General features: G+C 38.8%; 1 protein-coding gene across 1 annotated transcript in view; it reads left to right on the top strand.

Moving 5' to 3' along the window:
• LOC122546367 (uncharacterized) overlaps window positions 1-13,128 on the top strand; it is a 218,016-nt gene that overhangs the window by 197,131 nt on the left and 7,757 nt on the right. The window contains exons 21-24 of the mRNA XM_043685104.2: window positions 865-1,009; window positions 1,763-1,876; window positions 4,015-4,068; window positions 5,192-5,351. Coding sequence (XP_043541039.2) covers window positions 865-1,009; window positions 1,763-1,876; window positions 4,015-4,068; window positions 5,192-5,351 — 473 coding nt within the window. The remainder of the gene's footprint in view (window positions 1-864; window positions 1,010-1,762; window positions 1,877-4,014; window positions 4,069-5,191; window positions 5,352-13,128) is intronic.

Below are 13,128 nucleotides of genomic sequence, written 5' to 3'. Positions count from 1 at the left end.
GCCACATGACCAAGATATACCTGCCAGGAACTCCTGTATTTCATTTACAACTCACCAAGGTTCCTTCCACAACATCTTCCAAAGCCATGGCTTCTCCTGCCTGTGCGAATCAGGTCAACAGACACATAGGAACATCACAATCTCAAAGTTCCCCTCCAAGTTGCATACCACCTTGAAATGGAACTATAATGTTGTTTCTTTACTGTCATTGGATCAAATGCCATGAAACCTCCTCCTGAATGGCATTGTGACTGCACCTACATCAAATGGACTCCAGTTGTTCAAGAAGACAGCTTGCACTCCCTTCTCAAAAGTAAGTAGTGATAGTCAACAATTGATCCCATATATCCTTTGAGCAAGTAAAATCACTGGGCACATCATTCTACGTTTTTGGATATTTTTCCAATCAAGGTCAGGACCGCCATTGATTGAGGTAATTTTGTGACAACATTTTATCATCCCCTTATAAAGGAACAAAGCATATTTCTGTTGGCTTACTGGGAGTGAGGAAGTCCATACTCATTTGGACCTACCATCCTGTGACAGTTATCTTTTCATAGTTATATATTTATGGTATTTTCAGGCACTTTTCAAACTGGCACAGTTGAAATGAGTGACATTGAACTAAATGTCCCATTCAAATGAGACAGATTTGATGTTGTTTGTGGTTAACAAAGTGCCATTAACGGGCTTGACTTTAAATTACTCCTATTGCAGTACCAGTATTTTATCACAGATGACACTCTACTTATCTGATGGAGAAGAAAAAATGATACTTCTCCTTATTAATTGTAATACTATCATGGCAGGAATTTCTGATTAAATGCATTAGCATCTAAACAAAAATGCCTCTACATTTTTCAGAACAAGTGAAGACAGCGATAGTGAGTTTGAATCAGAAGTAACACTTTATTCCAAAACAAAGCCAACAAAACAAAAACCCTCAAAAGTCAGATCTGCTCTTCCTGCCCTCTCCATTCGTCAAATGGGCAAGCTGAAATCAAAGCAGGTAAATATGGACATATTTTATTGAGCTTGTCACCTGATATTGCAGGTGATTCATTTGTAGTAAGAATAAGTGGTATACAGCAAGATGTTGGTAGGTCTGCTGGCAGGTTATTTGGCCTGAACATGTTTCCTCAAATATTGTTATTTTGCCAAGGGTATTCTGATGTGTTGTCTCAGTTGAGAGTATTTTCTGGGTGTGAGGAAGGACCTAACACTTACTTTGGACTTGGCCACATTGCTATTGTATGCCAAGTTTGAACAGGTCTCATAAATGCATAAAATCTAACCAAGAACTGCGGGATGCTGGAAATCTGAAACAAAAACAGAAATTGCTGCAGTACTTCAGCAGGTCTGGCAGTATCTGTGCAGAGAAATCAGAGTTCTGTTCTGAAGAAGGGTCACTGAATCTGAAACGCTAAATCTGCTTTCTGTCCGCAGATGCTACCAATCTACCAAGTTTCTCCAGCAACTTCTGTTTTTATGTGATAAATGTATCACTGACAGAATAATTGCCTGGCGCATCAAGGTAAATAAACAGATATCCAGCCAACAAGTGGGTTTTTGTTTTGAGGTCAATGTCGGCAGGCACATACTGGCATGAATCCAAGATGGGGCTGCTGTGGACCATCAGGACAATATCTTTAAACACGTTCCTGTGAACTAACTGGGGGCGGGGGGAGGGGCTTAGAACTCTCTTGTCAAGCGAAGCAAATGAATTTACTATAAAATAAACAAGCCAACTAACAAATTACAGATCAATCAGAGGATCTTGAAGAGCTATACACCATTTGTGAATCAATATGCAAACCGCAGCAATGGAGGAATCCCAATGTTTGCCCAGGAACGTATAGTGGAAAGAACAGCAAAGGTAAAGCACAGAGCTGTCATTGGAATGAAGAAGGTTAAATGCTTTCTATGCGTTGTTCATACAAACAATGCTGATTGACATTTATGAACAATGTTATACTATAACTTTGCATTGTGTTTCTACTGGAGGTTTGTTTTCACAATTTTAAGATCCTCAAAGGCAGAATAGAAAGTCCAATAGATAGGAACAAACAGAATATGTCAGTAAATATTGTTAATCCTTCTCTTGATCCAGCATCATAACTTTGTTTCATGTGACTTTCATTGACAGGGGTATGTCAATTTTAACAAAATTGGCTTCAGCTAGTTTTGACTTTGGAAGGTCAGAGCATCGCTTGGTATGGTCAATAGGCAATGTATTCTCACATGCAGTTAGACTTAATTATGGTATTTATAGGAAATAGACCTCTTAAAGCTATCAGCTGCACCTTACTGACGATGTGCAAAGTCACGGATTGTGAGTTCAGATCCTGTCCACCTTTTGCCTATAATCTAAGTTGTCTCTACTGTTAGACATGCTTTCTTTCAGATAAGTCCTTATCCTCTCTTTCAGGTTGATGAAAAAAATGTTTCAACATTACTTAAATAGCAGTATTGCTAGGCCCAGCATTTGGATATCAACAACAACAAATTGCTTTGTGATTGAGCAAGATCATGCCATTGTAAATGAGCAGGTTGGACTTCCTACTATAAAACAGTGACTATATTTCAATATTTAATTAGCTGTGAAGCACTTTGGACATCCCGAGATCACAAAAGTAGCAATATAAAATTCATGTTCTTTTTTGAACTGTATTAAATGGTTATTTCAATCTTTGTTAAGAATACAAGGTTTGGTGATCTATCTCTCAAGCTAATTTCCTCTTGTCCAAAATAGGAGTAGAAATAGATCATTCAGCCCCTCAAACCTGCTCTGCCATACAATAAGATTATAGCTGATCTGTTTGTTTTTTAAATTCCACATTTCCATCTTCTCCTGATAATCTTTGATTCCCTGTCCACAATCTGTCCACTTCTACTTTAAAAATATTAAATGATCCATCTTTAACACCTTCTGAGACAGTGTTCAACAGTTGCACAATGCTCTTAAAGAAAAGGAAATCTCCCTATCTCTGTCCTGAAAGGGTGATTCCTCATTTTAAATAGTGCCCTCTGGTTTGGAATTGCCTACAAGATAAAATATTATTTTGATATCCACTTTCTTAAGACAGTTCAGGATTTTATAAACTTCAATCAAGTCCCTCCTAATTCAACAAGTTCAGTCTGTCTAATCAATCCTCATAAGACAACCTGCTCATTCCAGGTATCAATCTAGTAAATCTCCTATGACCCATTTCCAATGCATTTATACATTTATTTAAGTAAGAGACCAAAACTGCACACAATGTTCAAATTGTTGTCTCAGTCCTATATAGGTGAAGCATAGTGTTCTTACTTTTATATTCAATTTCTCCTGTGATAAAGGATAGCATTCCATTAGTCTTTAATCAATGTTTAATTATATGCAGAATCTGCACATTAACATATTTCCTGGAAAATGGGAAGCCTTCAAAATGAGATAACGAGAGTCCAGAGACCAGTATATTCACGTTAGGGTGAAAGGAAAGGCTGGTAGGTCTAGGAAATGCTGGATGATTAGAGAATTGAGGTTTTGTTTAAGAAAAAGGAGACATATGTCAGGTATAGACAGCAGAGATCGAGTGAATCCTTATAGTACAAAGGCTGTAGGAGTATACTTAGGAGGGCAATCAGGGGGGTGAAAAGAGGACATGAGATAGCTGTGGCAAATAGGGTTAAAGAGAATCCAAAGGGATTTTATAAAGACATTAAGGACAAAAGGGTAACTAGGGATCGTACTCAATGATCAACATATTGCTCCTAGAATTCACAAATCCCACAGAACTTTCAAACGATCTTGGTGTCAGTTTCAGAAACACTGAAGTAGATAAATATATTTGAATTTCATCTCATTTAGCAAATGACAGGGAAAAGTTATTGTGGAACTTTTCTACAAGGGATTAAGGTCTGATCCATGGCATTCCATACACTGTAAAGTGAACTTGGACATTGATCCAAATAGCCTTTTATTATTCTCTGCTTCCTTACACTTTGACTTAACTAATGACTGATATTTTACAGCGATTAAAAGAAATGGAAAAAGCTGAAAAATTACAAGAACAATCAAACTCTCATGTAAGTATCTCCAGTGTCATACATGAATCTTATTTTCCCAAGCCAATTTTAACTTATCCACTTATTGCTTTGCAATTGCCACCAAATATTTCCATCCATTAGGAAGATGTTCACAAGTCTTTAACAATGTCACTAGAATCCCTATAGTGTGGAAGCAGGCCATTCAGCTCAAAGAATCCACACTGACTCTCCTAAGAGCATCGCACCCAGACCCACCCACATCCCTGTAACCCCATATTTCTCATGGCCAACCCACTTAACCTACACATCTTTGGAATATGGGAGGAAACTGGAGGACCCAAAGGAAACCCACACAAGCACAGGAAAAATAGGCAATCTCCACACATCCAGTCGCCCAAGGGTGGAATCAAACCCAGTTCCCTGGTACTGTAACACAGCGCTTACCACAGAGCCACTGTGCCAACCTATTTACCATCAGACTATTAATTTTATTTACAGGCGCATCACCTTCATTCTTCATGTCTTGAAGTGTAGACATAAGCAAAATTATGGATGCATTGTGATTGAAGAGTTAGTGAATTAGATGGAGCTAAATTAAATGCAATTGATTTGCCATTCACCCAGGGGCATCAATCAAACTTTGTTTCCTATATTACATTGTTACAATATTCTACTGCCCCTGCTAATGTCTGTCAGTCTGATACTTCTGTTTGAACTAAAATATCGAAAAGCAAGCAACTGTCATTAGATTAGATTACATTACAGTGTGGAAACAGGCCCTTCGGCCCAACAAGTCCACACCAACCCACAACCCACCCATACCCCTATATTTACCAATTAGGTAACACTACGGGCAATTTAACATGGTCAATTCACCTGACCTGCACATCTTTGGATTGTGGGAGGAAACCAGAGCACCCGGAGGAAACCCACGCAGACAATGTGCAAAATCCACACAGTTAGTCACCTGAGGCAGGAATTGAACCCGGGTCTCAGGCGCTGTGAAGCAGCAGTGCTAACCACTGTGCCACCATGCCGTCATGGAATTAAGCTAAAAATAACCAAAGCTAACTGTATTCCTTCAAGGGATTTTATATTTAAAAGTGCAATTGTCCAAGGATAATCAACTGAGAGCTAATTGTTTGTGGTCTTTTTCTTTTAGTTACTAAGAAAGAAAGAAGAATTCAGTCATATCCCAGTTAAGAATCAGATATTCTACGTCTGCACTGACCACCAGTGTAATAAAGGATTAAACAGACAAACAATAGGAAGTAAGAAGGAAGCAGTATTTTCCCAACATGAGAACAACTACAGAAACATTGGTAAGGAAAAAAATGGGGCAGTCGTTTACTTTGAATACTTGCAGATGCCTTAACTGCATATAGAGCACATCAGCATGGTCCTAGATTAATTTCTTCCATATTCTGAGATACTGGATTTAACTGCAGTCGTGGAAGTGACAGATTTAGGCCTATTCCTCTGGGATATGGAAGGAAAATAGTTAGATGAAGGTATTGCTCTTAATTGCTTATCATTAATCCCTATTGAAAAATGCAGAAAATAGAGCCATTTGTAAATTCAAGTGATGTATTCTAAAGTGAGTCATGACTAATTGTTTTTCTTTGTTTCTTGCTTCTATTTTCATGTCACATATAGGGGACTATAAGACCACATACACCTCCCATTTTGAGCTTCATTCAATGCATTTGATGTATTAATATTTCTTCATTCTATATAAGGAAGGAAAAATAAATCAGCTCACCAATAAATGCCAAAGTTGTGTTCAGTTAGATTTGTAATAATTTTCATATGGATTGTATAATATTTTACAGTTCAATAAGATATTAAGATATTTATTCAGGCATGCATATAACAAATGCAAAAACAAATGATGTTTAGTGGAATTTGCCTTTATTTTGAATGGTAGTTTGGCTAAAATTACATTTCTACAACTCAAGATTGCCACCAGCAGGAATTTAATATAATTGCAACTTTGCCACAACTTTGTTCGAGGTTTTCATGAAAGTATTACCCCTAGAATATAGCTATGAGTTATCTAATTTATTCTAGTTAGTGACCTCATAATAAAGGATCTTCGAGGCAAGAGTGATTGTAAAATATTGCAATTTCACATTCTGTTTGCAAGTTTTTTTTATTATTTCAAGGGATGTGGGCATCACTGATTAGGCCAACATTTATTGGCCTTCCTAATTGCTCAGCAAGCAGGAAAGAGCCAAATACCTTGCTGGAAGCTCTGCATTAGGAATCACGTGCAAATCACATGCAAATAAGGATGGCCGATTTCTTTCCTTAACAGACTCTGGATTACTAGACCAGTGAAATTATCACTAAGAGAACACCTCCACTTAAGAGTCAAATACATGATCACTGGTTTACAAGACCAGTGTTCTAACAAATGAGCTATGAAACCTAAGTTAAGATTAATAACCATGGTGGTGCTCAGAGCTTTGGCTGTGGCAGTGTTGGTGTTTGGAATGGGGACTCCTGGCTGCAGAAGGCTTGAAGCATGGACAGGCTCTCAGTGGGTGTTTGGCTGTGAGAGTGGCAGTGCCTGCAGTGGGGATTCCCGGCTGCCGTGTGCCTGAAGCATCGTTGTCTTTGCTATACCAGTAGCAGGGACCCCTTGAGGCTTGGGACACCTTGCTGAAGCCCTGGAGCTGTGGTTGAAGATCTCTTGTACAGAAGATGAACCCTATTTGTGTAAATTTTTTTATTCTTTGTATAGTTCAAATTTGCACCAGATTGTGACGACAAAACACTTTTCACTGTATCTTTCGAGGTAGATGTGACAGCACCTAACATAATAAGTTGAGTGAGAAAGATTGATATAAAACTAATGTCTTAAACTTAGATTAAGGCAAGTGAAAAGCTCTGAAGGCAGATTTAGTGTAAGTGGACTGGAAAAGAAACACTCAAGACACCTAGATTTGTTTGTACCACAGATTACAATCCCATTTAAATAAGACACTGTTTCCTTAGTCTTCATGTCAAAGGAGCCAATTTCACATTTTGACACATTATACTCCATTTGCCATTGTTTTTATTCACTCACTCGAGCTATCTTTAACCCTTTATGATTCTTATGTCCTAACTCAGCAATTTAGCATTTATGTATCTATCCCCTCATCCATGTAGATTCTAAATATTATGAAACAACAACAACTCCTATGACATTCCACTGGTTACTGCCTGCCAACCAGTCTTTTATTCATGATAATAATTTTCCTCCTGCACCATGAGCTCTTATTTAGTTTAGTAGTCTTTGATGTGGCATCTTACCAAGTACCCTTTGGAAATCCAAGTATATCAAATTCACTGGTACCCTTTTATCTATGTAGTTCATCAAGAAATTCTTGCATATGTTGGTTAATCATAATCTTCCAAGAATGTAAACTGAGGTAAATATCGACAGTAGCAGGAAAACTATTAGGTTAATGAAAACCGTGAGTGAAAGAGTGAGTTTATTAATTGCTGAACATGAGAAGAAGTAATAAGGCAACACACTTACATACAAATTAGGATTGAGAGGGGAGTGCAAAAAAGCCTGGATTTAAAAGAAAATGGCATATGGACCAATTTCTGAATTGTTTGTGAAGAGGAGGCAGTTGAATTTTGCTGCTGTTGCAGTAAAGGTTACCAGTAGCATTGGTGTTGGGAGCTGAATAGTCAATTTCAAGCTTCTGAGTTCAGCAGGTTGGTTGAGTCTCTTTATTGTCTTAACGAGCTGGTTTGGTCTCCTTCCTTTCGGAAAGATGTTGTGAAACTTGAAAGGGTTCAGAAAAGATTTACAAGGATGTTGCCAGGGTTGGAGGATTTGAGCTATAGGGAGAGGCTGAACAGGCTGGGGCTTTTTTCCCTGGAGCGTCGGAGGCTGAGGGGTGACCTTATAGAGGTTTACAAAATTATGAGGGGTGTGGATAGAATAAATAGACAGAGTATTTTCCCTGGGGTCGGGGAGTCCAGAACTAGAGGGTATAGGTTTAGGGTGAGAGGGGAAAGATATAAAAGAGACCGAAGGGGCAACTTTTTCACGTAGAGCGTGGTACGTGTATGGAATGAGCTGCCAGATGAAGTGGTGGAGGCGAGTACAATTGCAACATTTAAGAGGCATTTGGATGGGTGTATGAATAGGAAGGGTTTGAGGGATATGGCCGGGTGCTGGCAGGTGGGACTAGATTGGGTTGGGATATCTGGTCGGCATGGAAAGATTGGACCGAAGGGTCTGTTTCCATGCTGTACATCTCTATGACTATGACTCTATGACAAGGTTGACTAGGAGATACTTCCTCAACTGTGACATTCAGGGTGTGCTAAGACCAAAGAACAACAAAGCACAGGAACAGGCCTTTCGGCCCACCAAGACTGTGCTTATGCATGATGCCTTTCTAAACTAATTATATTTTGCCTCTACAAAGTCAATATCCCCTCTATCCCCTGCCTATTCAATTATCTGCCTTGATGCCTCTTGAACATCGCTATTGTATCCACCCCCACCACCTCCTCTATATGCACATTCCAGACACTCTCCACCTTCTGTGCAGAAAAACTTGCCTCTCACATCTTTAAATGTACCCCTTTTTATCTTAAACTTGCATCTCCAAATAACTGACATTACTACTCTGGGAAAAAGATTCAAACTATCCATTCAATCCATGCCTCTCATAATATTGTAAACTTCTATCAGGTCGCCCTCATCCTTCGATGTTCAAGTGAAGTATACCTTCAAAACCAGCCAACATCCTGGTAAACCATTTCTGTATCCTCTCCATCCTCCTGGTAATGTGGAAACCAGAATTGTATGCAATATTCCAAATGTGGCCTACAAATTTATACAGCTGTGATGTGACTTGCCAATTTTTATAATCTATGCCAAACCAATGAAGGCAAGCAAGCTACATGCCTTCTTGACCACCTTATTCACTTGTCACTTTCAAGGAACTGTGGACCTGTACGCCTAGATCCCTTTGTATGTTGGTGCTACTGAGGGCTTTGCCATTTACAGTATACTTCTCTCCTGCATTGGATATTTTAAAATGCATCACCTTGCATTTGTCCGGATTCATCTGCCATTTCTCCACCAAGTCTCCAACCTATCTATATTCTACTGTATCCTCTAGCAATCTCTTCACTATCTGCAGATCCCCAATCTTGATGTCATCTGCAAACTGACTAATCAGGTCACCTACATTCTTCTCCAAATCATGTATATAATTTACAAACAACCAAGGTTCCCGTACTGACCCCTGCAGAACACCAATCTCACTGATGTTCAATCAGAAAATCGTGCTTCCACCACTAATCTTTATCTTCTATTACTAAGCCAGTTTTGACTCCATCTTACCAGCTCACTGCTGATCCCATTTGACTTTACCTTTTGTAACAGCCTACCATGAGGTACCTTATGCTAAAGTCCTGCCCTCATCAGTCATCATTATCATTTCCTAAGAAACTTCAATCAAGTTTGTGAAACACCAGCTTGACTTGCCCTGCTCAAAGCCATGTTGCCTATCACTAATTAGTCTGTAATTTTCCAAGTGTGAGTAAATCATATCCCTAAGAAATTTCTCCAACAATTTCTCAACCACTGCCCTGTAATTTCCTGTATTATCCTGTTGCCCTTCTTAAACAAAGGAATACCATTGGCTATTCTTCGGTCCTCTGGGGCCTCTTCTCTGATTAAAAGCGAAACAAAGATTTTGTACAAGGTTAACAGTTTTTTCCCTTGCGCCCCAAGCTGCCAGTCTTGTACCTCTCTCAACCAAGTCTTTGTTTTGGGACAATATCATATTTATATGCACTAATCCAAGCTCTAAGTTCTTACCTGCCATACTCCTTGCATTAAATCCTCTCCTCCGGTATTTATCCTGTTGCGGCTGCCGCTGTTCACTCCCAGGTTTGCTCTCCTTCACTCTGTTGCTGATGTTGTCACTGCTTGGATTGATCTCTAATGCTTGAATCTAGGCTAATACACACTGTATCTTGGCCTGCTAGTCCATATGAGAGAATTCAGTCCCACTAGTACAGAGGAGTAGAGTTGAAATTGGTTGTTTATGTTTTTTGAGGCAAAACATGAAATGCATCTGTGGTTTGGGATGTAGTCCATGGGATACGGCTTGCTGTTGAGTGGAGTCATCATTCTCTTGTTACCTTAGTAGTTACAAGAGATTCCAGATTGACTAGCATCTTCCCTCTTTGAAGAGTTGTTATTTGAATTTATCTTCACATCTTTCGATGTGACATTTCATGGCGCTCTCTTCAGACAACAACATTATTTACATTCGCAGCCATTTTTTGGCTGTGTCAGTTCTCCTATTTTTAAAAAAATCAATATTTGGAATTACACATTAAAATCCTCTTAGTACTTTGGGTTCATAAATTAATTTTGTTAAATTTTAACTATAATTGTAAATGTAGTGACTAACATACTTTATTGAAAAGAATTGATGTTTTGCATCTTTGCAATGTCAATTTTGGTTACTATATGTACTTTTATAAACTTTACAAATACAGTACTATTTTTGTTAAAAGAGAGCAGCTCAGAGAAGATTGCCATTATCCTGCTAATTATTTAATCAAAATTCAGGGATATTTGCATTCAAATTTGCGAGACCAATATAAACTACTTCAAAAGGTCAATCTGGCAAATTCAAATACAATTCAAATAGAAAGGTTGTTATTTCCATTATGTCAAATAAATCAAAGGAAAAGCATTTTTTGTCAGACAAAATCTGTGAATCACCAAGTCAAAGCACTGGTTCTTTCTTGCTAATCTACCAATAATTTTCACTAATCACAGCAATAATCTATGATCACTTAGAAGCATAAGCTTAACAGGTCAATTTTCATTTGTCAAATTGCAGACCTGACTAACTCTGGAAGAAATCTGTTATTTCTATGTTCTATGAATGGTCCAAAACACTTTGTTTTGAAAGAAGGACTGATCCAATAAAAGCAAATCATTGAAATTTCAGGAAGCATTTGAACACCACGCCCATCTCTGTGTGCCAAGAGCTTGAATAGGGATTGGATATTTGTGGCAGGCTTAAGTTATGAAAGTTGTATACCAATTCTACAGTAGTAGATAATTGAAGATATTAGGAATGAGACATCAATAAGTGGCTACTGAAGTTAAAGACAGTGCGTAAACATATTGTGGCATAATATGCATAACTTAATGATTACCTTCATTATTGTTGGCCACAGCATACATAGAGATCTTGACTTCTGTTTTTGCAAGATTCAGCATTATAGAGGGCAGAATTTTCAGCTTCCCTGAGTGGTATGGGCAAAAGTAAGAAAACTGGGAAAATATGGCAGAAAAAAAGAAAAAAATATTTTCCCCTTAGAGTTTAGACATGAATCTCAGTAATGAGTGGAACTACCTTATTCCAATCAATTTATACGATTATTATTTGTATAGTAATCCTGTCTCATTTTTATGCAGTTCCCAATTCACCTCTCCTTCCCCAATAAACTTGATTGTGACAATTCCCAACGTGGAAATCAGAGTGATTACCTGGCAGCAACAGCTCTAGGCCTTGAGACAATTCTGTCCTTCATCACTACACCTTAGTCCATGGTCCATGGATACCATCCTCCTCCAGCCTTCCTGCAAGGAATTAGGTATTGCCAAACCACCAAACTCACCATATCATCATTGCTAATTTCAGACCAACCCGCATGCCAATTCAGCACTTCAAGACTTCACTTTGGATCTCAGGAACACTTATGACTTGTATTCTTCCAGGTCACTTTGCATGCTGGAATGTGCACACATCTTGTGCGTCTATAAAGAATGCAACTTATGACTCTTAGCTTACATTTTCAGTGGTAACTCACTTAGAGGCTTCCAGGCTCTGTGCATTGCATTGGTTTTCAGCTCAATGACTTTCCAGAGTAGACGTATTGCTAAATGGCACCAAACTATGTTAATGTTGCATATATAGAATATACCAGTAGCTTACATGGCAAACAAACACAGCATGTGCATCAACAAAATGGCCATGTATGAAATTCAAAGGGAACCAGGTCTTAATGGGATCAAGGGGGACTGCCCATTCATTCAGGTGTGCTAACAAAGACAGTTACTGGACATATCTGATTCCAGTCCAGCCAGGTGGCTAACATCAGTCAGGAGCTTGGTCTTAGCAGTGTCTGGGCATCGTCAGGCTATAGTGGGATTCTCCATCTTTCCTGGCCTCCCTCAGGTACAGGGAGCTATAGCCTGCATCAATGTTGCTTTGAGAGCACCCGATCGGCAACTTGCAGTGTTTATCAACAGAAAAGGCTTCCACTCCTCAATGTTCAATGTTTCTGTGACCATAGATGCCAGATTTTGAAAGTCTAAGCCAGATAACCTGGGAGATGCTGTGAAGCATACATACTGGAGACTTTCCAAGGTCTTTGGACCATGCAGGGATGGCTGCTGGGAGACAAGGCATACCCAACATAGGTAATGACACCTTTACAAAACCCTTACAGTGTTCAACAGAGAAAGAACACTTTCACTACAGCCATATTGGATGAGATGGATTATTAAGATGAGGTTTCGATGCCTGATACACTCTGGCAGTATCATGGAGTGTAGTCCAGAAAGGGTGTGCTATATTATTGTGACATACTGTGCCCTTCATGACTGGAGCTGACAAAGGAGAATGTCCCAGATGTAAAGGAAATGGTGGTGGGGGAAAAGGGAAGTTTGACAGCAATCTCTTTAGGATAAGAATCACAAGAATTGATGAAGAGCAACATCAAGAGCTCATGATAGAGTAATGCATCATTGAGTATGAGCCAAGGTAGAATTGAATCATTATCTACTTCCAGGATGAATGAGTTGGGTTGCCAACTCATTCAAAATGAGTTCCTTTTATTGTGAAATGTACTGTTGGTTATGTGACAAATTAGTCCAAAATATACATTGACATGATTACTTCTGTAGTTGTTGAATTTGTCTGTTCCTAAAGAAATGTTTTTATTCCATACAATTGGCTGCTTGATACCTTGAGGCGATCCCACCCTCAAATATCTACACATTACAGATCTTCCTCAATGAAAAGGAGCATGCTGCAATCAGAGAGC

This window comes from Chiloscyllium plagiosum, unplaced genomic scaffold (genome assembly GCF_037043375.1).
Source record: "Chiloscyllium plagiosum isolate Xiang-an unplaced genomic scaffold, Cpla_swu_hap1 HiC_scaffold_3, whole genome shotgun sequence".
NCBI lineage: Eukaryota > Metazoa > Chordata > Chondrichthyes > Orectolobiformes > Hemiscylliidae > Chiloscyllium > Chiloscyllium plagiosum.
The sequence above is the reverse complement of the archived record's forward strand: the minus strand, read 5'-3'. Positions and strand labels throughout refer to the sequence as shown.